Source organism: Rhinolophus hipposideros (assembly GCF_964194185.1).
Source record: "Rhinolophus hipposideros genome assembly, chromosome: 14".
In the NCBI taxonomy this organism is placed as follows: Eukaryota; Metazoa; Chordata; class Mammalia; order Chiroptera; family Rhinolophidae; genus Rhinolophus; species Rhinolophus hipposideros.
Window position 1 is genome coordinate 37,520,080 of NC_138060.1, and position 25,873 is coordinate 37,545,952.

Sequence of the window (25,873 nt, forward strand, 5' to 3'; positions counted from 1 at the left end):
TACCTCCAAACATATTTGTATTTTCAATTTCTTCCCTCTGATCTTTTATTCATTCAGTAGTCATTTAGGAAGCGCTTTTTTATATGCCAGTTACCAAACTTCAATGACTGCAGTCTGATGGGAAGAGCTTGGAGTCACAGAGGATATAGAAAGTTTATTCAAAAATATTTCCATCTTCTTACAGACCTTACTTTGTCAATTCCAATTCCTTTCTTATATCACGTTGATTTACCCCTCACAGCTGTCTCTGTTCCTTCCTCTTGGCCTACAGAAAACCTCTCTGCCTCCCTAACAAGCTACCACTCCATTTTCTACTTGTCTCCCCCTACTGCAATCAGACTTCCGTGCTCACCACTCAACTGAAATTGCTCTAAGGTCACCAATGATAACCTATTGCAAAATCTTCATTTTTCTAAACTACTCTACAATACTGGATACCAACAATCTTTACTAAACTTCCATGAAAATTTCACCTATTTTTCCAAACCTCCCTTTTTGGCCCCTTTCGCTTGGCTTGTCTTCCACTACCTATACTTAAATATTGGCTTTCCTTTCAGCTTACTTTCTTTCCCTCCTGGTCTACAATCTCTTCCTGGACAATCTCATCGATTTCTATAATATTTGCCATTACCTATGTGATACTTCCAAGTCTTTGTTTCCAATACTAATCTTCAGAAACAACTTCCAAATGCTCAGTGGACCATTTTATCTGCATATTCCGTATTAACTCAGACTCGGCATGCCAAAATTCAACTTATCATCTCTAGTGCACCCCTGAAAGTATTCTTTCTCTGAAATTCTCAGGTTGGTTAATAGTAATGGCATTACCATATAAACAGTAACCCAAAATACAAAAATGATTATCCTGAAGCCTTTCCTTACTTCATCTCCCATTTCTAGTCAGTTACTAAGTTCTAGGCATTTTAACAAAAATCTTCCTGAACTCTTTCTTCCCTCATAGTGACCTAGTTCAAATCCACTTCAGCCCTCATTTATCAAAACCACCTCCAAACTGGTCGCACAACTCTTGGCTCTCCTTTCTCTAGTTCGATCCATCCTTGCGGCAGACATAAGTTCTTTCACAAGAACCCCTTCCTTTATGGAGTACATCTGGTCCAGACATATACAAGAGACCCAGGACTGGCCAGAGTACCACCTACCTACTACTCTTTGGCACATGTGTAGTTCAGGGGAGAACATATGATCAAAATCTTCCTCAGGACTGTACTTCCTGCCAAGGCTCTTTTCTTTTGGGATTATAAGTAAGGACTATATAAGCTAAAGTGCCTGTAGGAGGAAAAAAAGGGCAAAGTTTAAAAAGGGTTGCAGGGCGGGGCTGATGGAGAATCCATAGTCACCAAGTCCTGCACCTAGCTCTGCAGAACATTCCAATCGCCTGGCCAATAAATCTCCTTTTGTGTTTACGCCACTTTAAGTTTTGATTTCTGTCATTTGTAACCAAGAGTCCTGATTAACAATTTTCTGTACCACCCGTTACTTTTCCAAATCACAGACAAAATGTTATTTGCTTCCTTTTATTTAGTCAACGAAAGTTTATCAAATGACACTCCTGAAGATACCCACCACTATCTTGTCTTGAAGTTTCATATAGATAAATATACTTGTTGCAATTCAAATATACCATGTCATTTCATGCAGCTGTGCCTTTGTATATGCTGTTCTCTCTGCCTAGAATGCTCCCTTCTTACCTGCTTATCCACAAAATATATAGCAAGACTGCACAAAATAAGGCTGGAAAATTAGACAGGGGCCAAATCATGAAGGGCCTTGAATACCCCACTACAGTATGTACATTTTCACCTGCAGAATGACGGGGAGGCAACTAAATTAAGAAGTGACATAATCAGATTTGTACTGTAGAGGCCTCATTGTGGATGTAGTATGACGGATGACCTGAAAGTGAAGTGGTACTGACACAGAGGAAAAATAGTAGGCTACTGCAAAGTCTAAGCCAGAGGCCACAACGGATGGGGAAAAGAATGAAACTGGGAGTTTTCTGGGGGGAAAAATTTGCCAACCACTGTCAATAGCGCTGATAATCTTTCCAAGTTTTCAAACTAGCATTTCTATTTGCAAGGATGTAGATATAAGGAAATAATGTGAGGCCTACAAAAATTTATATTATTAAGATTTTATTGAAGCACCATTAATAACAAAACATTAGAAACAACCTAAATGTTGAACAATTAAATGATTTAAAAGATAGCATATAACATAAAATGAAATTGAATATTTAAAACTAAATTTTAAAACATGGGACAATACTCATAAAAATGTTAAGCGGAACACAATACCATACACAATGTGATTCTAATTATGTTAATAATGAAGATCAAAAGGCTTTGTTTTTTCTAAAGCAACAGCAGTAGATTAGTTAAATCAGTGGCAGGATAACGGGTAATTTATTCTTCCCCTCGTAAGTCTACATATTTGTTTTTTTCTGAGGAACATTACTCTTTAGTCACGATTTGTTAAAATCAATCACCACAGGTAAGAAAAATAAGTCCTAGATAGGTTGAATGACAGAAGTTCACATTCCAATAAATAATAAGAGTTAGGACCAAAACTTAAACACTGCCGCCGTGAAGACTCATTGTTGAGAAGCAAACCTGCGAAGCCAAAGCCATTTAACCCACAGCTCCAGGGGACCCAGAAGAGTTGGGCACTGAATGTAGAACTGTTGAGAATTTAAACTTGCTGGGTCACATCAGCCTCTAAATTCATACCTCAAAAACTATCAAATAGCTTGTGAAGAGCAGACTCCAAGGAGGAGTAATTTAAGATGGCTTGTTTCTATAAGTTTGTTTTCATATAAATAATCATTCAAGGAATGATTGAAATAATGCAAAAAAGGAAATAATGCAGATAAGATTGGAGAAAGGAGGACACAGAGAAAGGTGTTTAGAGACACTGAAGTTCTAGAGAGTGTACTTACTTTGCCTTTTAAAATATAAGTACATGCTTTATTACATGAGATTTTATTTCCTTGAATTGGGATCTCCACAACCTTGTTACAATCCCAAATAAACTCTACAGACCTAAGTAATCAATTCATTCAAGCACAATAACTATTAAAAAGTCATTTGGTAATTAACAAAAATTTTTTTAAAATATAATATTTGTGAAATAAAATGCTTCAATGAAAGGAATTCAAATGGCTACTGGGAAAGAGAAAAAGACAAACTGATCATCAAGGACAATTTTAAAAGCCTAGGTGAGCTGGTTGTATTTTTTCTAACATTACAAATTAAGAAACTGTAGTTTAGCTATATAGATATCATTTAAATTATAGAACCACCTAAAAAAATCAAAACATCTAAAATGTTTCTAAGGTAGATTAAAGATATTAGAAAATACAGTCAGGAAGATAGCTCTTCACCATTTCATACATATACAAGGATTTATCTTTTTAAAAATAATTAAATTACACAGTATGTCTCAAATGACATCTATGTTTCACCAGTTTTAATTCTCCTATCTGTATGACCAACTGTATCACTATCTTAATTTCATTTTCCTTTATAAATTTTAATTAAAATGATTCCTATTCTTTTAGAAAGTTTGCAGAATACAATGCAAAAGCACCATCCAGTGGTAAAAGATGAAAATTACAACGTATACAGTGATCACGTAACAAAAGTAGTTGAATTTGTGACTGTGCATGTTCTCCAACACACGTTACTACCAGGAAAGAAAAAATATACGGGCTATATGATATTGATAGCATCTGCTATTTGTTACCATTTTCCCAATCAGATCTTATTTTTACTATCTCAAGTTTGACATTTTTTTCTTTTTCTGACTTGCCTACTATATGATTGACTGAATTAGGATAGGAGTATTTCAAGATTCATCCAAAGCCTTTACTGAGCCAGAGGTTAGAAAATGGTTTTACAAATAAGAGAAATAAGGTGTGGGTGGGGTGAATTTCCAATGGAATTCTAGTTAGCAAGAGCCATTCCAGGTAACAACAAATGAGAGGCATCATGTGTTGTTTTTTTTTCAATTTGGTAGATAATTCTGAAAGTCCAGGTAAAGATTCACAATTGGTTAATTCATACAGAATTCAGAATTTCTGAAGAGAATATTAAACTTTAATGTGATAGAAAATCTTCCAATCTGAAGAACACAACCTAACAAATAATGTTTTCCCAATAATCTGCTCTCCTCCTAACAGAATACAGATAGGTAAAATCTTTCAGCCTCTAACATAACAGCTTTCTAATCACTTCCTCTTCTTAAAAAAAAAAAGGTTAATTTAACTAGGAACAAGTTATAATAGAAACAAATTATATAGAAATAAAGGTTAATTTAACTAGGAACAAATTATAATGGAAACAAATTACATAGAAATAAAGGTGATTTCTTTTGTTTTGAAACAACTTTGCATCAAGTCTACTTACTATCAAATGGTATTACCGTTTAGATAATAAAATATTTATCAAAAAGTACAGCAGGTTGCAGCTTGGTAATAGTAAAGAAGTCAATTACTGAGTTATAGTTTCTTCCTTTCTCCACAATCTTTCAATATGTTTGAATTTCAAATAAAAAGCCTAACAATGCCAATGATATCAACTAGCTTATACTGTCTGCTAGTGCCTTCAGTCTAACACCTCTAGGTTTTCTGAGATTTTTAAACAACTTTCGCTAAAAACACAGGAGTCACACACACAATTGAGGTTCCCCAGTGATCACTGAATGGTTGATCATGTTGACAGTATGCGCCACAAACATATAACATGTAAGAGAAGGAGCTATGAGCAAGGTGATGTATACAGCTGGACAAGATATGGATGAAAACAACTAGTAATTTATTAGTTTTTCAGGATAAAATAAAGCTAATTGCAGTACCATTATTTTCAGCTATTTAATATACTCTTCTCTAAGTCACAACGGAGATTTTTAAGCCCCCTCCCCTAAAAATCTATTTGAATTACTAAGTTGCTATACTGAAGTTTTCCAGGAATACAAGGCTCAGCACACTTACAAACAAAATGTCTACAAAAAAATATTTTGGGGGATCAAATATATGGTGATGGAAGGAGAACTGACTCTGGGTGGTGAACACACAATGGGATTTATAGACGATGTAATACAGAATTGTACTCCTGAAATCTATGTAAATTTAGTAACAATTGTCACCCCAATAAAATTAATTAAAAAAAATATATATTTTGGCTGACACTAAGTATTTTTCACAGACACTTATGTATGAAAGCTAAGTTTAACAAACAAGTAGGAATAAATAGCAACAAACTAATGAATTATAAGAGCTCCCTATATTCCTGCAGAGAGACCACCAGAAAATAACCTACCATAATAGGAATTCCCATACTATTTTCCTCTGGTGGAAGCAGTAGTTGTATTGTTTCAATTCCACTCTCAGACTCTCAGGCCTGTAGTAGAAAACAGATATCAAAAGCAAGAATATGCTGACACTAGAAATGAAGGGCTGGCTATGTTATAAAAATAACACAGTACCTTAACAAAATATTGAATTATTAGGTAATATTAAAATATTACTAATTCAGAATTTAGTTTTACCCTTCTATCAAGAAAGAAAAATATTACTGTGTAACACGACAGTTTTTTTAAAGGTTTTCTTTATATATGAACCAATCCTTGTGTATTCTCAGAAGAGACTCCAAAAGTGGGGTTTGAATCTTAGAATTGCTAGCAAGAAGACATCCTCATTAAAAAAATTAAAAAAAACTATTAAAATACATTCACTGTAACATAATCAAATAATTCCATGGGGATGTCATCATCTAAGAAACTGTCTATAAAGTATAAAATATTCAATCTATATAATTTCTAATTATTTAAAACATGTTCATTTTAGAAATACATATATTTAAGAAATCACAATATATCCCAAAGATTTAACACTGGTACTTATTCTGTACATATGTACTTTTAAAAACTTTGTGATGTTTACTGTTCAGTTAACTTGCTTCTCACCGTCTCTCTCCACTTAACGAAGTCCATGCCCTTACATATCCTTCCAAAACACTTTCAATGATTACACTGAAAAGCAGTAGATAACATTACATTCAAAAGCAGTATCTTGAATTTAACGAATTTCCTGAAATCGAACATTTGGGTGGCTTCTATTTCTTTTTTTATTCTTATATAACAATTTTTCCAGGATCATATTCCAAAGTTATTTTTAGTAAAATGGCTTATTTTCAAATAAATAAAATTAGGCCTAAAATATTCTGGAGCCGTAATTCTCAAACAATGACCTAGGAAGAACAAACACATCAGAATTAAACTCCCTGTGTAAAAAAAAGTACACTGTCAACCACATTTCTTACTAGTCTGAAAGAATCATCAGTTTTTATCATTGTCATTGTGATTACTGCTATGTTCTCATACGCCTTTCCAGGATGTTAGAAGATAGAAACCATCCTATCCACTCAGGTGGATAGCTACAGTTAAGATTAGCTACAGTGCTAAACATAATAGATTTGCTATTCTCCTCTTGTCAAAACTCTTTATAAACAAATTAACCTTGTAAAGAAATAAAGTTCCATTACTTTCGCTATGTCTACCATATTAGTGTAACAGAATAGTAATATTAATTTGCCATTTGGTGGCAGCAAATACAAAAGAAAGTAAATTTCCTGAGTACTTTTATCTATTGCACTATTACCAATACAAGGGTAGTCTTCCCTGAGTTACTGTGTTTCCCTGAAAATAAGACCGGGTCTTACATTAATTTTTGCTCCAAAACATGCCTTAGGGCTTTTGTTCAGGGGATGTCATCCTGAAAAATCATGCTAGGGTTTATTTTCCGGATCGGTCTTATTTTCGGGGAAACACAGTATGTATTTTTAACAAGAGTTACAAATGAAAAATGATGTTTTACAGGTTTTAACAGTTATATTTCAAACTTATGTTAATAGTTAAGCTCAAAACAATATCATGAGCAAATTCCAGATTAATTAACTGAAAATAATAGCATTCTATTACTACAGCATTTACAATTAAATTTACAATTTAATTGCCTCCAAAACTATGTTGACTCTTGATGTTTACATAAAAAAAGTAATTGCAGTAACTTGCACTTGGACTAATATGTATAAATCATGTAAAAGTTACATTTTCTCACTGTAACCAAATCCAGCTAGACTAACCTCTGACCCCATGAAGAATTTTTTCAATAATCACTTAATAACTACTTACGTGCTAAGTACAAGGAATATAGTGGTGAAAAAGAGAAATAATTTCTGGCTTCATGAAACTTCCATGAAATCTCTCATATAATCCTTTACCGAGACTTGTAATTTGGGGTAGTAAAAGACTAGCTTGAGAACCTAAATATTATATTATACACATATGCAGTACAAAAATTTGTTTCCCTCCACATATAATTTACAATAAAAAAAACTACACAAAAAAATTAGAGAAGAAAATGTAACAGTTTTGTTTTTTGTATTATGATTGCCTTAATGTCATTTTCTTCTTTTGAAATATCAAGTTATTTCAAAAGAAAAAATGTTTCAAAAGGAAAAACTTTAAAAAGGTATTTGACACAACGAAAATGTAATGCATACTAAATTTACTTCAAAATCCCCCCAAAACATTAAGGAATGGTAAAATGCTGGTAATTGTTCAAGCTGGATAATCAATTCACAGGGATTCATTAATGTCTTCTTTGTGTGACAAAGCTTAAGAATTAAATTAAAAATTTTTAAATTAAAGAAAATCAATTATACAGTGATTATTTCAAAAAAAGAGAATAACGCAATATTAAATCGACATCTTCCTATGATTCTACTCACACTATTTCAAAAAGAGAAGTTAAAATAAGTTAAAGTGTGGTTAGATCCAAACTTAGTCATTAAACTTTAGAGCAATATGTATAACAGCCAATTTAGGGAATCTAGAAGATCTAGCAGATCTAAATCAGGGTTTCTCAGAGTCAGAACGAGTAACATCTGGAGCCAAATAATTGCTTGTTTAGAGAGTCCTGTCCTGTGCACTGTAGGGTGTTCAGCAGCACCCCTGGCCTCTACTCACTGGATGCCTGTAGCATCCCCCCCACTCAAAGTTGTGACAACCAAAGACATGTCCAGATATTGCCAAACCTAATCTATCACTGATCTAAACTGATGATTGCTTAGAATGGTAAGCTTACTTACTAAAAGGAACTTAATAGTATATTCTTCAAAATCTGCCCAAAACACCTTGAGCAAAGCAGCCTGAGACTAGCGAGAATCAGGTATTTTCTCCATCTTAAAGTGACTCCTCACAAGATCTCAAATATTTGAAGAGACAGTCTTAAAAATGTAGATATGTACGTTTCCTTAAATTTAAATACAACATGCTAAACAAATTAGGCTTTTTTGATGATTTATATGAAATATCCAGAAGAAGCAAATTCAGAGGCAAAAAGCAGATTAGTGGTTGCCAAAAGCTGCGGGCGAGGGGAAATGGGGTATAACTGCTTAATAAATACGGGGTTTCCTTTTGCAGTGATGAAAATGTTCTGGAACTAAATAGTTTTGATAGTTGCAGAACACTGTGAATGTATTTAGTATCCCTTAATTGTACACTTTAAAATAGAGAAGTTTATGTTCTGTGAATTTTACCTAAATAATAAATAAAGGATGAGGTAGGTACATACGCTGTTTTCCGCTGTTTTCCTCGTGTGAATCTAGGTAATACAAAACAATCACTTAAAAAGATACTGAATCTAACACCGGAAATGTAATCCTCCTTTGAAAAGTAATTCAGATTACTCAAATATAGAGAAAGAGAATGGTAAATCAACTTGATGGAATATGATGTAACCATTGAAAGTTATAATTAGGAAGATTATGTAGCAAGTAGGTGAAAGTGACTGGAATGAGATGCAGGTGGGTTTGAACTTGTATTAGACATGGGAGGCTCCATATTTAATAATGTGTCCTTGACAAACATACTTTTTAATAAAACAACAATATAGGTTTGTGAGGAATCATGTTAATACATGTAAAGCATTTAGCACAATGTATTTTGCTAAATTAAAAGGTTACAAAACTGCACATACCCTCTTTTTGGAATTATGTGTTATTCATTCTAACAGTTACTGAGTTGCTACGATGTGTTACGTGCTGGCAACAAAGAGCTAGCCCAGCATTATTCTAAAGGAATTACAGTTTTAATAAAGGAGACTAGCACACACACAGTGTGTTCGTGATAAAAGGATATAGTACAATGAGAACTAAGAAAGCCCAGGTCTAAACACAAGCACAAAGGAAATATTTGTATGTACTTAATTAATGAAACACATTATATAGTCATAGAGTGTAACACAGCCAATCTAGTGAGGCAGGGTGATCTGAGTGTGTGTGGGCATGCATGTCAGGTATCACTCCTTCCAGGATAATGGTCTTTAAACAAGGAGCTGGCCGAAAAAGGTAACAAGGCGTTTATAATAGAGGACAGGATGCAATGTTGGCGAGGATGCAAAACAACAGACAATTCCACTAGATGGAAATACAAACTGATACAACCTCTGTGGAGGGCAACTGACAATAGTTAGCAAAATTATGGATGTACATCCCACTGAAAAAGATCTTCAAAATGTATCAGTTGCAGGGGAAGTATACAACAATCAAATAAGCCATCTTGTGTATGAAAAGGGGGAGGAAAATAAAAACAAATTTGTATATGCTTGTCCTGTCTATTGTAAAATCTGCATCACCAATCAATACCTGATTCTATAATCTTCTCTACATCACAGGGCAGAAGTGTGGAACTACATTTCACAGAACCCCTTTTCCCAAATGATTCAAGGGTAGCATTTGCCCATGAAGGACACTCATGCAGGATTTAATGAAGAAAAGGAGAACTAGTATTGTCTGGTGGCAACTGTGAGTAAATGCATGCACCAGCAACAGGCATAAGGTTTGAAGTGGCTGCTGCATGAGAATCTTGTTTATCCCAGACTCAATACTGTAGAGCAGGTCCTTGAATAAGGTCGTTTCACTCAACGTCACATTGTTATAAGGTTGATTAGATGTCATGGGAACTTAACTCTTGTTTATAGCATTTAGCCTACCTATGGTAAAACTGGTTTCATTACACATTGTTTCACCAAAGTTCCAAGAGCCTATTGATGACATTAAGCAAGGACTTAAAATACAATGTCAATTTTCCAAATTAAATTCACAATTTCAATAGAATACCAGTTAAGCTCAACAGTTTATATGACAATTTGAAATTTTTATAAAGGTATACAGAAAATCAAAGGGTAAGGAAGAGTCAATTCTGGGAAAAAAAGGAACTTCACACCATATACAAAAATAAAACTCCAGGTGGGTCAAAAAAACTAAGTGGGTAAAGACATTACACATTTTTAGAAGAAACAATATTTTTAGGAACTTGATGGGTTTCTTATACAAGAAAGACAATAAAGAACATAAACGATAACTATGATTACCTTACAATTTTAAATTTCTGAACAAGAAAGCAATATCAAAAGGTTAGCAACATATTGAGATGTATACATATAACAAAACCAACAAAAAAATTCATAGCACACACATACACACACAATACGTTGTAAGAAAAAATGGGTAATTCACACAAAAAATTCCCATTGGTTAAAAAATATAAAACTATATTCAATCTCACTAGGAACCTGGGAAATACAAATCTACAAGTCTACTTCCACCTGCACCATGAGTTTTCAGGGAACTCTAATACGGACACAGGGACTCCACCAGAACGTCTACTGCAGCACTACCTGTAATAGCTGAAAACTGCAGTATGTTAAAAGAATAACCATGGTTTCGTTGTATGAGAGATATAGCAACTATAACAAATGTGTCAACATGCATCAATTTTAGAAATAACATTGCAAAAGACATAGAGTATGCCATTTAATAGTTTAGAAAACAAAAAAATGACAGTAGGTATTGTTTATGACATTGTTTATGGATATGTAAATATAGTATAACTGCAAATAACTGAATATTATGTCAACTTTCAAGGTGGTTTACATCCAAGGAAGGATGTTGAGCTCTAGCTGTATATGATAACTACCTTATTCTTTAAAAGATACAAAGCAAACATGGCAAAGTATTAACATCTGTTTATTCCTGGTGATAGGTACTCAGGTTTCTGCTGAATTTTATCGTATCCTACTGGTATGTATCTAAAAATTTCAATCTGATTAAAAAATATTTTTCAAGAAAGATCATTCTGCTTGGCTTCAGTGTAGATGAACTGAAATGAAGACAAAACTGTTAAAGAATAGACAGGTACAAGAACTACTACATTAATTCAAGTGAGAGATGATTGCATGAACACGACCATGAAAGTGGGAAGGAGAGAGATCCATGTTACACATACATATGAATTAAGACTAACGGGTCCTTCGTATAGTTATGCAAGCCTGATATGCTTGAGTCATTTTAAGATTTCCTATATTGTTGAAATGTTTGTGCATATACACTAAAGCTGGAAAAAAAAGTTCCCTGATTTGGGGGTTGTCTTATAAAATTCAATTATGTCACTTTCTAGTTAGTGAACTTAGGCTGCCTTTCCACAAAATTATTGAGTAAAAATCAAAGCCTGGGGAGCCCCTATCCAGAAACTCTGCACCACTATTATTAAATCTGATTCATATTATTATCATGGCTGAATAACTAACACTATGTACCAAAGACACATGCTTATCAACCTGCACCAAACTTGTCACTTTCACTAATGTGATCCGATAAAACCGGTAGCTTATAAACAAAGTCTAAAATTCATCATCTCTAATTACCTGAAAAGTTTCTACAGACATGGGCCTCAACAGTCATTAACATTGGATCCAAACAGTATTGTAGGTAAAAACACTGCAAATTCCAAAGAGACATATAAGAACACCTAAATAATAAGTCAACCCTACTAACCAGTGTCCTGATACATGTAATTGGACTCTGAGAGTATCCTTTCATGAAAACTAATATTTCAGGTGATTCCATCTTATGTATGTGTACATGTGTATGTATTCACACACACTGACGAGAATGCATAGACAGATGACCCAAACAGATCCAGCTCTGATTAAGGAAGAGAATGCAGGCCCAGAGGTCCACCAGGTTACTTCACTTCCTATCACAGAGCATTGCAGTAAGGACTGTGAGAAACCATAGGAAATGTACTGCTCTCAGACAATTACCAAAAATATGCTAAGCCCTGGCTGTCATTTGTATGTTATTTTTTTGTTTGTTTAAATATTGAGGCAATGCAAGTTTTAGAACTGAACACTTTTCTAGGGTTGTCTGCTTATTAACATAAACTGCCTACGAGAGACTTACTTGACTGAAGGAAGGAAGGAAGGAAGGAAGGAAGGAAGGAAGGAAGGAAGGAAAGAAAGGAGGAAAGAAAAAAGGAAGAAACTCACTTTACCCTTTATCCCCTGCTCTACTTGTGCTTTTCAGTTTGTAATGCCAAGCCCTTCAGAAACTTCACACACATCTTTTTATTACATTTGGGAAAAGGAAAGTTTGTTTCTGTTAAATCTAGAGAAAAAATTATCTTGTCTTTTGAGAGTCATTCATTTCTAGAGGCAAAGATGCAGGTAGTATTCTAACTTGGGCTGTCTGGTTGATACGGCACTCCCTGGATATTGGTATCACTGAGTATAGTTCAATTAGTTATTAATATTGACCTATTATCATTTTTGTGTTTCTTTTCCTTTTAGTCTTTATAGAACCACTTTTTCTCATTTCTGCTCCTAACCTTTGTCTTTTACTAAATGAAGTCAGATGCAACTAACTCTGATCTTACATATGAACTATTGCAGAGGTAATCACTCTAGTAGCGACATGAAATGGTCATGTTTTAGAGTTAGAACAGATGTAGGATTAGCTCTGGAACCTTGGTAGTTATTTAACCTCTCTGTGGTAAGAATAATGCCACTTACCTCAAATTCACATAAAACACTCAGCACACTTAAAGTATTTAATAAGCATAAACCCCATCCCCATCTTTCTCCTTCTTCCCTCCATCCATCCCAGAGTAGCTGCAATGTCTCTTGTCTTTAAGGACCAATACAGAAGAGCAGAAATTAGGAGGTTAAGGGAAAAAAAATCTTTCCAGATCACATCAAGATGCCTCAGGTAATAACCAAGAAGCAGGCAGAAGAGAGGTAGTATGAAGGAGAGCCAGGGCTGCACACACTATTCAACCAGAAGAGCTCTGCCTGTGTCAGACACTGGTATTACCGTATACACCACAGGCTTCATTTGGTGAAACAGATCCAGCATTTTTAAAACACAAATTCTGAAAAACCACAAAATGATTCCAAAAATCAATTTTTGGAAAGCTACTGGGGCTGTCCCACATAGAGGGAGGGTGGAATAACTAAATTATGGCCAGGAAGGAACGCAGATGAGCATCAGGAACAATGGGAAGCATGGACTCAAATAGGCAAGACACTCATTTGTTAGATAGTGGGCGTCATTCTCTATCAGTGCAGCCCAGTTTCCTTCCAAGAGTGGCAAACATGGACATGGACATGAGCTACTGCATCTTACTACACCACAGAGGAATGACTCTATTCCCTGGTTTCAGTTAAAAACTCCCAGGGAATTCTGACTGGCCTGTGTGAAGGGAGGTGGGGGTTGGTGACCAAGCAGTGGAGGACCCCGTCTGGCATGTCCCATTAGAACCATGTGGTAAGGGACAGAGAGATGGAGAGATAGAACCCAAAAGTTTCCATAAGACACAAACATGGTAGGTAGGCAAATGCTGTAACTATTATAGTGGGATGAAATCTTGGTTAACATCCTTACTTGATCAGTTATCCAGCAATAAATCTTGGACAAGTTATAACCTCTGAATTAGTTTCCTCGTCTATAAAATGAGACTAAAGTAAAATTTAGAAAAAAAATTCATAACGTTCCTAGTATAATTCTAGGACATAATAGGCATAAAGATAGAAATGTTTTATTAGACCATTAACTCATTATATCTCACTTTTTTCACCAGTAAAGTTAGAAATGTTTACACACTCATCGTATTATGAATGTTCCTGGCATATAAAAGGCGATTTTTGTTACTCAGAATCATAGAATTTCAGGGGAATAAAACCAATGCTCAATTATCTCCAAGAAGTATTTTATAAACCAGAAAAGTTCTTCCTTATACTGAGCTGAAATCACTTCCTGTAGTTTCCATTCACTTGTTCTTCATTTAACATGATGGAAGTCCATTCCTGCTTCCCCATGGCAGCTTTCCAAATGTTTGAGGCAACCATGATGTCTCCCATCGCCCTGCTCAGGTTAATTTTCTCAGCTATACATTCCTATTTGCCTTAATCATCCCATATAACGTGGTTTCAAGTGTATCTCCTCTCTGAACATGCACCTACGGCCAGAAATACAATCCAGGTGGAACAGTTGAAATGGAGGCTTCCTTGTCATATCCCTTGCACCAACCACTGCACTTCGTTTTGTCACTTGTTGATATGACAAGATGATTAGCGTACACACACACACACACACACACCATTTTCTATTTAATATCTCTGTCCATTAGAACTAACAGACAAGAAAATGAAAAGGCATCCAAACTGGAAAGGAAAAAGTAAAATTATCTCTGTTCACATACAACATGATCTTATATGTGGAAAACCCTAACGATATCACTCACACACACACACACACACACACACACACACACACACACAAATTAGAATAAATGAATTCAGCAAAATTATAGGATACAAAAATCACACGAAAACCAGTTTTTTTTAATACACTAACAATAAACAAACAAAAAGGAAATTAGGAAGAAATTAAAGACACAGATAAATGGAAAGATATCCTATGTTCACGGATTGGAAGACTTAATATTGTTAAAATGTCCATACAACACAAAACAATCTACAGGTTCAATCTATAATTGAATATACAATTCCCGCCTAAATCCCAAGAAACTTTTTTACAGATAAAAAAAAATCCACCCTTACGTTCATATGGAATCTCAAGGGACTCTGAATAGTAAAAACAATTCTTGAAAACAAAAGAACAAACTTGGAGAATTCACATTTTCCGATTTCAAAACTTACTATAAAGCTACAATAATCAAAATAGTGTGGAACTGGCTTAAAGATATTAGACCAATGGCATAGAACAGAAATAAACCCTTGCATGTATGTATGGTCAAATGATTTCAACAAGGATGTCAAGACAATTCAACGGGACAAAGGACAGTCTTTTCAACAAATGCTGTTGAAAGAACTGGATATATACATGCCAAAGAATGAAGTGGGACCCTTACCTTATGCCATATACAAAAATTAACTCAAAATAGATCAAAGACCTAAATGCAAGAGCTAAAAGTATAAAAACTCTTAGAAGCAAACAAGGGGAATGCTTCATGGCACCAGATCTGGTAATGATTTCTTGTATGTGACACCAAAAGCACAGGTAACAATAGAAAAAAAATAAATTGAACTTAGTGAAAATTAACAACTTTTGTGCATGAAAGGACACTATCAATGGAGTGAAAAAGCAACCTACAGAATGGGAGAAAATATTTGCAAGTCACATATCTGATAACGGATTAACATCCAGAATATATAAAGAACTCATACAACTTAAAAACAGCAACAAAAGAAAACAACCTGATCAAAAAATGGGCAAAGGACTTGAATAGACATTTTTCCAAAGATAAGCATCTAGCAATAATAGTACACGAAAATATGCTGAACATCACTAATCATTAGGGAAATGCAAATCAAAACCACCAAATACCACTTTATATACATTAGAATGGATATAAGAAACAAAACAAAAAATAAAAAATGTTCACAAGGATGAAGAGAAACTGAAACTCTTGGGCACTGCTGGTGAGAATGAAAATGGTATAGCCATTAATACATAAACTATAGTATGGTGTTTCCTCAAAAAATTAAACACAGAATTACTATGTGATCCAGCCATTCCACTTCTGGGATATACTCAAAAGAACTGAAAGCAGGAACTCAAACAGGTATTTATATACCCACATTCATAGCAGCATTATTCACAAGAGCCAAAAGGACACTTGGGAGGCAACCAAGTGTCCATGTATGGATTAATGGATAAAAATGTGGCATGCACACACACACTGAAATATTATTCAGACTTAAAAAGGACAGTTTGACACATGCTACAATATTAGTGAACCCTGAAAACATTATGCTAAGTAAATATGTCACTCGCAAAAGGACAAATATGATTCCACTTGTATGAAGTAGAATGGTGTTTGTCAGGGGTTGGGAGATGCAGGGAATGTTTAACAGGTATAGAGTTTCATTTTGTGAAGGTAAAAAATATTCTGGAGATGGATGCTGGGGATGGCTGTACCACAATGTTGAATGTATTTAATATCACTGAACTGTATATCTTATAATGATTAAAATTATAAATTTTATGTACGTTATGTTTTACCACAATAAAAACCTAATAGAAAAAAAAAATTTCTTTTTGCTTTTAAATGAATAATTTAGCATTTAGGATAATATATTTTTATTTAATTTTAGAAAAAGAATTTTTTTAAACAGCTGAGGTAGTCTTGCTATATTCTGTTACACACACACACACACACACACACACACACACAACTTTTATGAAGACCTATGCCCCAAAATATCTCATGTCCCCATTTAGACAGAATAGGAATGTAAGTATAAATCATATGATCTAAAGTAAGGAAAGCAGAGTATAACAACAAAAAAGAAAATGAACATGGAATTTAAAGAGATAACTATATCTACTTTAATGCTTCCCAAAAAGTACCCTGGTGATTGGAAAAAATATCTTTTTTAAGCCATGTTTTTAAAGATAGAACTTTCTCACATTTAACAAGTGAAAAATATCAAAGTATACAAATATCAATGCTAAGTATTGTTTGTACTAGCACTGAAAAAAACAAATTATGGTCTTTTCCTAATATTCTAGTTCGTAATCCCTACTACTTATGAAGCTACTACGGGTAATAAGGCTCCCATGAATTAAAGGACTACACATAAAAAATTATATTAACACAATAAGCTTAACAAAAACATTAATATCTTTTTATTAAAAAGGAGAAATCATTTCCTTTAAGTTTTTTTTTTTTTAAATATTAGTTTCAGGTGTACAAAACAATGTAATAGTTAGACATTTATCATTTATAGCCCTCATAAAGTGATAACCCCCCCTTCCCCAATCTACATTTCCACTGTCTCTATTCCTAATGCTGTCCTCCACTTCTTGTGACTATATATACACATATGTGTGTGTGTGTGTGTGTGTGTACATATATATAAATTTATAGTTGACATTCATTATTATCCAGCTTCGGCTTCACTTGCTCCCTGACAGATTTCTTCTGGACCTCCCACAACTTTGCATACCACACAGCACTTGTTCACTGACTTCACAGGTATCTCTCAAAGCCTTATCTAAACACAAGCCAAACTTACTTACCCTTTACAAAGGTTTAATGAAGACAAGTACTCTAAATCAAGGTAATCCTGATTAATTTTATATATATATAAAAAATACCGTGTTTCCCCAAAAATAAGACCTAGCCGGACCATGAGTTCTAATGCGTCTTTTGGAGCAAAAATTAATATAAGACCCAGTCTTATTTTAATATAAGACCGGGTATAATATAATATGAGGTCTTATATAAGACTGGGTCTTATATTAATTTTTGCTCCAAAAGACGCATTAGAGCTCATGGTCCGGCTAGGTCTTATTTTCGGGGAAACACGGTATTTGTGGAAAGTCTCTTTTCCTCTACATCGTAAGGTTCTCCTAAATGTTGCCTGAAATTACTTCCCATAATAACCAATCAACAATTCACTCAAACCCACAGAGCTTATTTTCAGTGTTTATAGAAACAGAAAACCTATGATACCTTTATGGTTAGACAAAGCTATAATGTGCGTCAATAATTAGCATGTTCGTATAATCTCCCCCTTTTATGGGTATGCATTCTCTTACACTTAAAGTGTTTGCTAAATCTCATCTTACTTCTCTAAGACTCTCACAAGATACTGTTTTTTCATAAGATAATGGTTTTTCCATGATCATTTGCCTATTGTAACCTCTAGAATACCATTTCCTGCAATTCTTTTTGTCTTTCTTCCAGATACAATTCTCTACTCATCTAATCTGTAAGTAATGTTTTTTCAGCCATGTGGAGTCAAAATTTAACCATTATAAATTCTGCTATGTAGTTTATACATTAAAAATATACTCAGCACTTTCAATCAAAAGCAAAGGAATTTAAATCTTCTAGCCTATGGTAGCCTAACCCAACAAGAGACACAAACTTAGATTCAACAATATCTAAGGGACCAATATCAGAAAGCCATCTGTTCAAAAAAATTTTGGTCTCAGAAACCTTTACACTTTTAAATTATTGAGGACTCTAAAGAGTTTTGTTTATGCCGCTCTACTGTATTCAAAATGAAAACTGAGAAAATGTTTAAGTATTTATTTGTAATTTACTTAATATAATACATACAGTGTAAATGAGCTTATGAAAACAATTATTTTAAAAACATTAGTGAGAAGAGTGACACTGTTTTATATTTTTACAAATTTCTCTAATGTCTGACTTAATAGAAGATAGCCAGAGTAACACAGCTGTTTCTGCATTCAGTTTATGATAGTTATCCTGCTTCAAGTATAGGAAGAAAATCTGTAACTCATAACCACAGAAAATGGTACCACATTATAAAAGCCTTTTCAGATAATCGTGGATATTCTTCTTTGACACTACATTAAAACATGATGAGTGGTATCTCTTAAAGGTTGGTTGATTGCAATATGAAATGTGAAACTAAATCAATGAACTTTTCTTACTTTTTCACATTCATGCACTTTGCATGTATCTTTACCGATGTGTGATCAGTCATCTGGAAAATGCTGGTTCACCAAGATATCATCAAAGTATTGAATATGGTAAGTAAAACAAATGTTATTTTGCATTCTAGTATTTAGAAAGAAAGTGAAAACTATATGCCTAAATTCCATGTTATCTGTTTGGTGCTGGGCAAAAACGTGGCCCTTACTCATCGGGAAATTTTAAGTTCAAGACTATATAGGTAATCCCCTAACAGTTTCAAGTCTAACTTCCATCAGTTCGATGAAAATATTATGTTAGGGGCCGGCCCGGTGGCTCAGGCAGTTAGAGCGCCGTGCTCCTAACTCCGAAGGCTGCCGGTTCAATTCCCACATGGGCCAGTGGGCTCTCAACCACAAGGTTGCCGGTTCGACTCCCGCAAGGGATGGTGGGCAGCGCCCCCTGCAACTAGCATGGGCAACTGGACCTGGAGCTGAGCTGCGCCCTCCACAACTAAGACTGAAAGGACAACAACTTGACTTGGAAAAAAAAGTCCTGGAAGCACACACTGTTCCCCAATAAAGTCCTGTTCCCCTTCCCCAATAAAATCTTTAAAAAAAAAAAAAATATTATGTTAAACTCTTGAAAATGGCAAAGATTAATGATTTTATGAATAATGAAAAAAAGAGCTCCTGTACTCCTAAAGGCAACTGTAGGCAATAAATGTTAATAGTACAGAAACAAGGTCATCTCCTACAGAAATTACTGAAAACAAAAAACACCCATTGATAAGTTGACAATCACAAGGATTGTTTACAGAATCTAGGGGAGGGGACATTTTTCCCTTTAATTTTATACTTTTGTGGAAAACTGGTGCAAAACCCTGTAACAAATAAGTTTTCTGCTCTTCAATTTTTCCTAAGAAGCAAAACAAAACCTCTTATACATTCTTTACATGGTTAAAAAAAAAGTTGTGAGTATCAAATAAGAAAACAACCAAACATTTCTGTCATATCAAAACTACTGAAAGGTACCACTTATGTACAACCAGGCTTTAAAATTTTTTAAATTTTTTAAAAGGTCAGATGCCAAAAGATGTTTATCTAATGCTTCAACACATGTCCCATCCACATACACAAACAGTAAGCAATCCATTCATCCTATGATAGTGGTTCTCAGACAGCTGTTACACAAACATCATAGATAGCTCCCATGGTTCCCACTGTACAAGCTACATACGAGTATATACATATAACTCTTTCACAAACCTGTAAATATTTTATGCCTGCAAGGGAGTAGCTACTTGGATATAAACAGCTTTTAATTGCCCAAAAGAACAAAAAAGAAAGAATTTCAGAGAAAAAGGCAGCTTCACCTTCCTCTTAGAGCCTGTAGTATGTCACTACCATCTCTAAAAAAGCATTCAGAATCCAGTTCTTTCCTTAAGGCTCAAATCTGATGACAGAACTCTGCATAAAATCTTCCAACGGCTGCTCCCCACAGCTGTACGGTTCAATATGGGGCCCAAGATATTCCAGGAACTGGCCCCTACATACTCCTCACCACCTCATCTCCTGCCATGCCTTCGCAATCCTCACTCAACTATTACCATGTGTAAGATCATAAAGCATGATCCCCCCCAAGTGAGAAGATGGGAGGGGGCTAAATCTAACGCACTCTTCAGATACAGATATACCAGAGGTGCCAAAAAAATGTATACAAGCGGACACTTTGGTCAGCGTTGCTCAAGGAGTAGTTCGCTGTAATCAGAAGTGTCTGGACGCTGATGGTAACCACTTTGAGCACCTCTTGTAATTGCAAAAGTCAAACGTGACTTGTATTCATCTTTTGTTACAGGTATATATTGAGTATTACAATTTTAATACAGTTTTCCTTCCTTAAAATGGGTATACTTTTTTGGGCACCCTCTATAGATGAAAAGAAGTTCCTCAGAATGAAAAAAGGAAGTAACACCAGATAGTACTGGAATCTACATGAAAAAATAAAGAACAGGGGCAAAGGTAACTACAGGTAAAGGAAAAATGACAATATATAAAATATACATATATGTTTTACTTTTTCTTCTCTTGATTTAAAAGGTAACTGCCTAAAACAATCATAAAACTGTTAGGCTTATAACATCTAAAGATGTAATATACATGACAATAATAGCACAAAAAAGGGAGGAGGGAGCTATGCTGAAGGAAGGAAATGACACCAGTGGGTAACTGGAATCCACAAGAAGAAATAAAGTATCAGAAATGGTAAATGTTGGTTAATATAAAACACTGTATTTTTCTCCTTTCTTCTCCTCTATCAAAAGACACATTGTTTAAAGCAATAACTAAAACACTGTGTTGGTGGGTTTATTACATAAATGAACATAATACATATGACGATATTGGCACAAGGCGAGAGGAGGTTATACTAGAGACTAATTAGCATTAATCTTAAGTAGACTGTGATAAATTCAGACGTATCCTGTAATCCCTAGAACAAGCACTACGAAAAACATAATTAAAAAAAATTAAGAAATTAAAATGGTAAAAATACAAAAGGCTATAAAAGAGGAACAGAGGAACAAACAAGACATGAGGTATATAGAAAACAAAGAGCAAACTGGACATATAAATCCAACTATTTCAAAAAAAACATTAAGTAGGAAAGGACTATTATAAATACTCCATTAAAAAGATGGACTGTTAGACTGTATTAAAAAAGCAATAGCCAATTATATGCTTTCTACCAGAGACACTTTAGATTCTGAAACACAAAAAGCATAAAAGGATGGAAAAAGATATAACATGCAAACAGTAACCATCAGACTACTGGAGTAATTATACTAATATCTGATGTAGACTTTAAGTTAAAAAGTTATGCAACAAAGTTATGATACATTTTATAATATTAAAAGTATCCATTTAACAGAAAGGTATTATATAATGACTATAAATATATACACCTAACAAAACATCCCCAAAATAGGGAAAGGAAAAAAATGAAAGAAATGGAGAAGTAGGCAATTAAAGAATAATAATTAATACTTTAAACAATAATAATTAGAGACTTCAATAACCACCTTCAATAACGGACAGAACAAGTGAACAGAAAATCAGTAATAATACTGACCCAACTGACATGTATAGAAGACTCCACCGACAACATCAGAATTCAGTCTTCTCAAGCATGCATGGAATATTCTCCAGGACAGACCATATGCTAGGCCATAAAACAAGATTCAAGTTTAACAGAACCAAAATGATACAAAAAATACAAAGACTGTTGCTCAATCACAATGGAATTAGAAAACAAAATAAACTGGGAAATCCACAAATGTTTGGATAGTAAACAAGATACTTCTCAATATCCCACAGGTCAAAGATAAAATCACAAGGAACACAGAATATATTTTGAGCCAAATGAAAACATATCGAAACACACAGGATAACTAATGCAGTACTTAAAGAAAAATTTATAGCTGTACATCCCACCCACCAATATTAGGAAAGAAATACCTCAAATAAATAAGCTTCCCTCTTAAGCAATTAGAAAAAAAGTAAACTAAACCCAAAGCAAACAGAAGGAAAAAAATTATAAATATTAGAGGGGAAATCAACACCATAGAAAAAAGATTAAAAGAGAGAAAAATCAATAAAAAAGACCAACAATACTGACATACCTCTAGCTAGATTGACTAGGAAAAAAGAATGAAGACAAATTATCAAAATCATGAATGAAAAGGGTTACATCACCAACGACTTTACAGAATAAAAGGATTATAAGGGAATCCTTACACTATGAATCCTTATACTATGAATAATTTAATGCAAATTAGACAAATTCCCTGAAAGACACAAGTTACAGAAACTGACTCAAGAGGAAGTAGAAATGTGAATAGACCTATAACAAGTGAAGAAACTGAATTAGTAATTTAAAAACTAACCACAAAGAAAAAACCTGGCCCACATAGCTTTACTGGTCAATTCTACCCAACACTTAAAGAAGAAATACTACTAATATTTCAAACTCTTCTGGAAAAGAGAGAACACTTCCCCATTCCTTCTGAGGCCACCATCACCCTCATACAAAAGCCAGACAGAGGCATCACAAGAATAAAGATACAAGTCCTCAACAACATATTAGCTGGCCAAATCCAGCAACACACAATAGAGATTACACAGTTTGGCTATTCTTGAAACATTAAACATAAGCTTACCATACAACCCAACAATTCCACTCCTATGAATCTTCCCAAGGGATTAAAACACAGATCTGCACAAAGATTTATATATAAATATTCATAGGAGCATTTTCATAATGGCCAAAAAGGGGAAACAATTCAAATTTCCATCCACTGATGAATGGATAAATACAATGTGGTACATCCATATAATGGAGTACTATTCAGCAATAAAGAATTAACATATGCTACATGAATAAACCTCAAAACATTTATGCTAATGGTAGATGCGTGACAAAAGGACCATATATTTTATGATTCCATTTATACGAAATACCCGGAAAAGGTAAATCTAGAGAAAGACCACTACTAATCAGTAGTTGCCTGGGGTGAAGATGGGACCAGAAGTGACTGCAAAGTGGGTATGAGGTGTTATAATATCATGACTTTTAATAATAAATATATACAGAGGGTACCAAAAAAATGTATACGCATTTTAGAAAGGAAAACTATACTAAAATTACAATACCCAATATACACCGATAACAAAAGATGAATGAATACAAGTCATGTTTGACTCCTGCAATAACAAGAGGTGCTCAAAGTGGTTACCATCAGCGTCCAGACACTTCTGATTACGGTGAACTACTGCTTGATCAACGTTGACCAAAGTTTCCACTTGTATACATTTTTTGGCACCCCTGGTATTTGCTCTTCATCTTCCTTCCTGTCAAAGAGCTCCCAAAACCCTTGGACTTTTCTGCGATGAGAGTAAAAAAGGTATCTTATTATGTAAATGAGGTGACAGGTAAAAAACTGACCACTTGTTTAGAGGGTTGGAACTTTCAGTTCCGCCCCACCCTCACCTCCAGGGATGGGAGAGGAACTGGAGGTCAGTTCAGTTACTAACAAAGGCCAATGATTTACTCAGTCATGTCTATATAATGAAGCCTCCATAAAAAACGAAAAGGATGGGGTTAGGAAAGCTTCTGGATTGGTAAGCACATGGAAATTGGGTGCGAGTGGTGTGCCTTGAGACCGTGGAAGCTCCATGCCCCATTCCACATTACCTGCCCTATGCATCTCTTTCACCTGGCTGTTCCTGAACTTTTTTCTTTTTTAATACACCAGTAATCTAGTAAGTGAAATGTTTCTCTGAGTTCTGAGTGCCACTAATAAATTAATCAGTAGCCTGTGATTCATAGCCAGTAAGTTACAAGCACAGGTGATAACTTCTGAAGGGATAGGCGCAGTCTTGTAGGACTAAGCTCATAACCTGTGGGAGCTGACACTGTCTCCAGGTAAACAGTGCCGGAAGTGTAGTGCACACGGTACTAGTGTGAGAATGAGGGAGAAGCATATAAGTGGAGATCGGACGTTTCCAAAATAGTTATGTTTTTGAGCGATGGAAATGTTCTAAAACCAGATTGTGGTGATAGGTGCACAACTCTTTAAATTTACTAAAATAATTGAATTGTACTCTTAAAACAGGTGAATTTTAATGTACGTAAATTACACCTCAATCAACTGTTACACAAAAGGGAGCCACTGGTCTGACAAATCAGCTCCCTGAATCCAACCTGAAAGGCTGATCAGCTATATAAGATCTTTGTAGACAACACAACAGAAAACGACTGAACTGTAGCTGGAAAGACCTAACTAGGGTAAAAAGGAAGATTTTCTGACAGGATGGTTTGGCACATGGAAATATGGAACCAATGAAAGCTATACAAACTCAGCACATTTTACAATTAATGTGGTTCAGAGAGGCTACTTGAAGGACAGGCCAGATTTGTCTTTAGGGTTAATAAAATAACACATGAAAAAAATCACTTTCTTTTTGAACATTACATACATTTAGCCTTAACATGGGATGATGGAAAGGAAAATGTTTTCACTAGTCTAATCAAAGAAATTCAACTCAAACAACTTTCATTTACTGCTTTACACTAAAATAAGCAAATTTTAAAAATTATAGTGTAACATATGGCATACCCAAACAGAAATAAGCCTTGTTAAGGTTGAATTCTGTAATGGGTGTTGCTTACCTGGTTTTGCCCAATCTGAGTATTAGAATCTTGATTAATAGGTAGTGTCCATCCAGACACCAATATACAACAATGGGTGGGAGCAGGGAGAGAAGTGGAAAAAAAATGAAAAAATAAAATAACACGTCTAAATTTCAGATGAAGATACGATTTGGAGTATAGTAGAAAGAAAAATGCATATTCATTCCTCTGAGTCAAAGTAAGAAAAAAGAGAGGCAGAAAGCAAAGTGTAGAAATAAATGATTTGCAGTAAGAGAATCAATAAGAAAGCTTACATAGGTAGGTAGGCTTCTCTTTTCTTAGTAAGTTAGGAAATACAACTACTATATGATAAAATGGAGAAAGATAGAAATTAAAGATTAATGTATATAGAAAAGATATGATAAGAACTGTTAAATAGCCATGAGGATGCAACTGAAGTTAGACATCAGAAAACTGGAGTATATTCAGCTTGGTTTCATTACTTTCTTCACCAATTTTCAGTGGTCCCAGAGCTGAAACAGAAAATACACATGATGGAAGTAATCCGCAGGTTGACTAAGAAGGTCAAAGGTATAAAGGAGTTTACACCATTTGGATTAAGTGATCATTTACTGAGCAACCACTACACATTAGACACTTTACAGTCTCACAATCCACTGAAGGAGACATTGCCATGCCCATTTTACTGAGTAAAATATGTAGAAAGTAGAAACAACCCAATATCCATCATGAAATGAATGGATAAACCAAATGTGGTATGTCCATACAATGGAATATTTTCTGGCAATAAAAAGAAATGAAGTTCTGATACAGGATACAAAAGAATAAA

The 25,873-nt window shown here is 34.5% G+C and overlaps 1 protein-coding gene across 7 annotated transcripts in view; it reads right to left on the reverse strand.

The window, feature by feature from the left end:
- Positions 1 to 25,873, reverse strand: part of ANKRD28 (ankyrin repeat domain 28) — a 145,231-nt gene that overhangs the window by 105,787 nt on the left and 13,571 nt on the right. Inside the window, exon 2 of one of the 7 annotated variants that reach the window (XM_081071293.1) lies at positions 5,337 to 5,417. The exons of 5 other annotated variants lie outside the window; for them this stretch is intronic. In XM_081071293.1, coding sequence (XP_080927419.1) covers positions 5,337 to 5,354 — 18 coding nt within the window. In that variant the 5' untranslated portion in view covers positions 5,355 to 5,417. Of the gene's footprint in view, positions 1 to 5,336; positions 5,418 to 25,873 lie in introns of those variants that run through there. One more of the 7 variants, XM_081071298.1, reaches the window with a different exon arrangement.